General features: G+C 49.2%; 1 protein-coding gene across 1 annotated transcript; it reads right to left on the reverse strand.

Moving 5' to 3' along the window:
• Positions 1-450: 450 nt before the first annotated feature.
• PPTG_12703 (hypothetical protein) lies at positions 451-2244 on the reverse strand. The gene has a single exon (XM_008909877.1). The coding sequence runs from the start codon at positions 2121-2123 to the stop codon at positions 588-590; it is 1536 nt and encodes a 511-aa protein (XP_008908125.1). The 5' UTR covers positions 2124-2244; the 3' UTR covers positions 451-587.
• Positions 2245-2369: the final 125 nt, after the last annotated feature.

Raw genomic sequence — 2369 nt, forward strand, 5'->3', positions numbered from 1 at the left:
GGCACACGGGCGGCCGCAGGCAGTAACACGGGCAGCACCGCTTGGAGGGCCACGCGACAGCTGAATGCAAAGCTCGAATGGCTCCTCTAAGGGTGGTCTCAGGCGTTCTTCTTCTTAGGTAAATATTACTGGTTGATATTCAGCTCCTCAATTTTGAGCTAAAACGATATTTGACACCCACTATTGAATGTTAATCACGGTACATTTATTTAGAAAGTTCGGGGATTCTAATGGGGGACTTCGTCCCCTATTACTGCATAACCATTCACGCTGCTAGCGTATTACTGTAACACACACGCACAAATTATGCCACTGGTTAGTAATGCTAATACTAAAGTACTTATTAAAATAAAAGTATCTGCATTCATCGCTCTACATATTAATACATGTACCAAAACTAATCCTGCGTATCTACCAGTATTAATAGTATTCTTTTTTTTTTTACTAATAAAAAAAAACAAATGAAAAGTGTCATTACCGAGTTGCTTAGCAATATCCTGACTAAACCGAGAAGCTGCGCTACTTCTAACCATAACGGCGCCCGTCGGTTTCTTCAGTCGAGCCTGCACGAGACAAAATCACGAAAACTAAATCGACCCATATCCGGTAGCCTTCGCTTCCTCGTTCACGAGGAGAATCTCCGTTTCGTCTGCTGTGCTACTGGACGCACTCTCCACTTTGCGTCGTCTTCTGTCGCCGGACCCACTGCAGTGCGTCATGAACATGACGGTGCAGAGTCCAACAAGCGCAGCAAGTGAAGGCAAGATACAATACACCTGTCGCAAAAACTCGCTATCTTGGTCCGGTAAGTCTTGCAGCTGCTGGCGTGTATTCTGAATAAACAGAATAGCGATGCCGTTTGAGATCTTGTCCGTGAAGCTCATAGCGCCGTACACAAAAGCCCCACTTTCAACGTTATTGCCGACCAGATCTCCAGTCAGACACACCGACGTGACCATGATAATAGAGTTACCCATACCCAAAACGATCGAGAATGGGTACACCCACGTTGCTGTCTCTGGAGTTAAGAAGTACGACAGTACCAACGCCACGACTATCAGACCAGCACCCAATGCAAAGGATCCCGTACGTCCTAGCGACTCGTTCAAGTATCGTAAGAAAAATGTCGCTAGAAATCCCGATAGATAGACTAACAACGGTACAATGGCGATCGACGTGGCCGACATCTGTAGCGTCACAATGAGGTAGAACGAGATAAAGACCTGCGTCACATTGACGACGAGTCTCGTGCACATGTAGACCAGTCCAACTTCGTAAAACATACCGAGTTTGAACCAGCAGCTCCACGTCATGTGATCCGACGTGCCCACTACCTCCACAGCAGGGACATCCAAGTCTCCTTCACATGGGAAGGCACTGTGTCCTCGTCCTTCTAGATCCGCCATAACAGGACTCTGAGCCAGTATTTCCGCTGGATCTTTCTCTTTCTTCTCCACTGTAACCTTCTCCGGGGTTCCAGTTAGGAACACGACAGTGCAGATACCTCCAACAAGCAGCGAAGTGTACGCTAATAGAGTGAATTTCTCTGCATCGGGGACCCCCAGTGGCGATACGACTCTTAGCAGCACTAAGAAGACGCAAAACACCAACACATTTGACAAAATTGTGAAGGCGTAACGAGTGCTGTTAAGAACGCAGCGGACGTTATCGTCATCTGATAACTCGGGAACCATGGCCATATGTGAGACTTGAACTGTGGCCCACCCGACGTTAAAGATACTGGCGGCAGCGCTGTAGTAGACGAGCAGGACCATTCGACTCGGGGAGTCCGAGAACCAGCGGGGAGCGCAAGCACCAAAGACGAAGAAGAAGCACAGGATGACTAATACTGAGCCAATGGCGAGCCACGTCTTGCGACGACCCAAGCCCAGCCACGGGAGGCCTGAAGATCTGTCCGAGAAGACCCCGACCAATGGAGTGGCGAGCCCATCGGCGATCTGGCCGCAGAACATGACGACGGCCGAGTCCACGGGGGACATATCCACGGCGTGAAGGAGGAAGACGAGGAGATAGGAGAACCATGTAGACGCGCACATGTCGTTGAGCACATGGCCCACGCCATACGAGAGATAGCGCACCGGCGTCCACTTGATGTCGGCCATTAGCTTGAGTGGGAGGCTGCGAGTGAAGGAATGACGCGACCAGATCTGTCTGCGTCCGCGTGCCGGTGGTGGAGGGGGGAAGGACGGATATAGTGTGGACAATGAGGTTCTGAACTTTGTATGTTGAGATTATTTATAGATTGGTGATGAGGGATTTTTAGTGTGATAGGTGAAATCGTTAATTTGGTGACTGTGATAGATGATTAACACCTGTTACATTGAATGCATTGATGTTAGAAGGGTGTG

This window comes from Phytophthora parasitica (genome assembly GCF_000247585.1).
Source record: "Phytophthora parasitica INRA-310 unplaced genomic scaffold supercont2.35, whole genome shotgun sequence".
In the NCBI taxonomy this organism is placed as follows: Eukaryota; Oomycota; class Peronosporomycetes; order Peronosporales; family Peronosporaceae; genus Phytophthora; species Phytophthora nicotianae.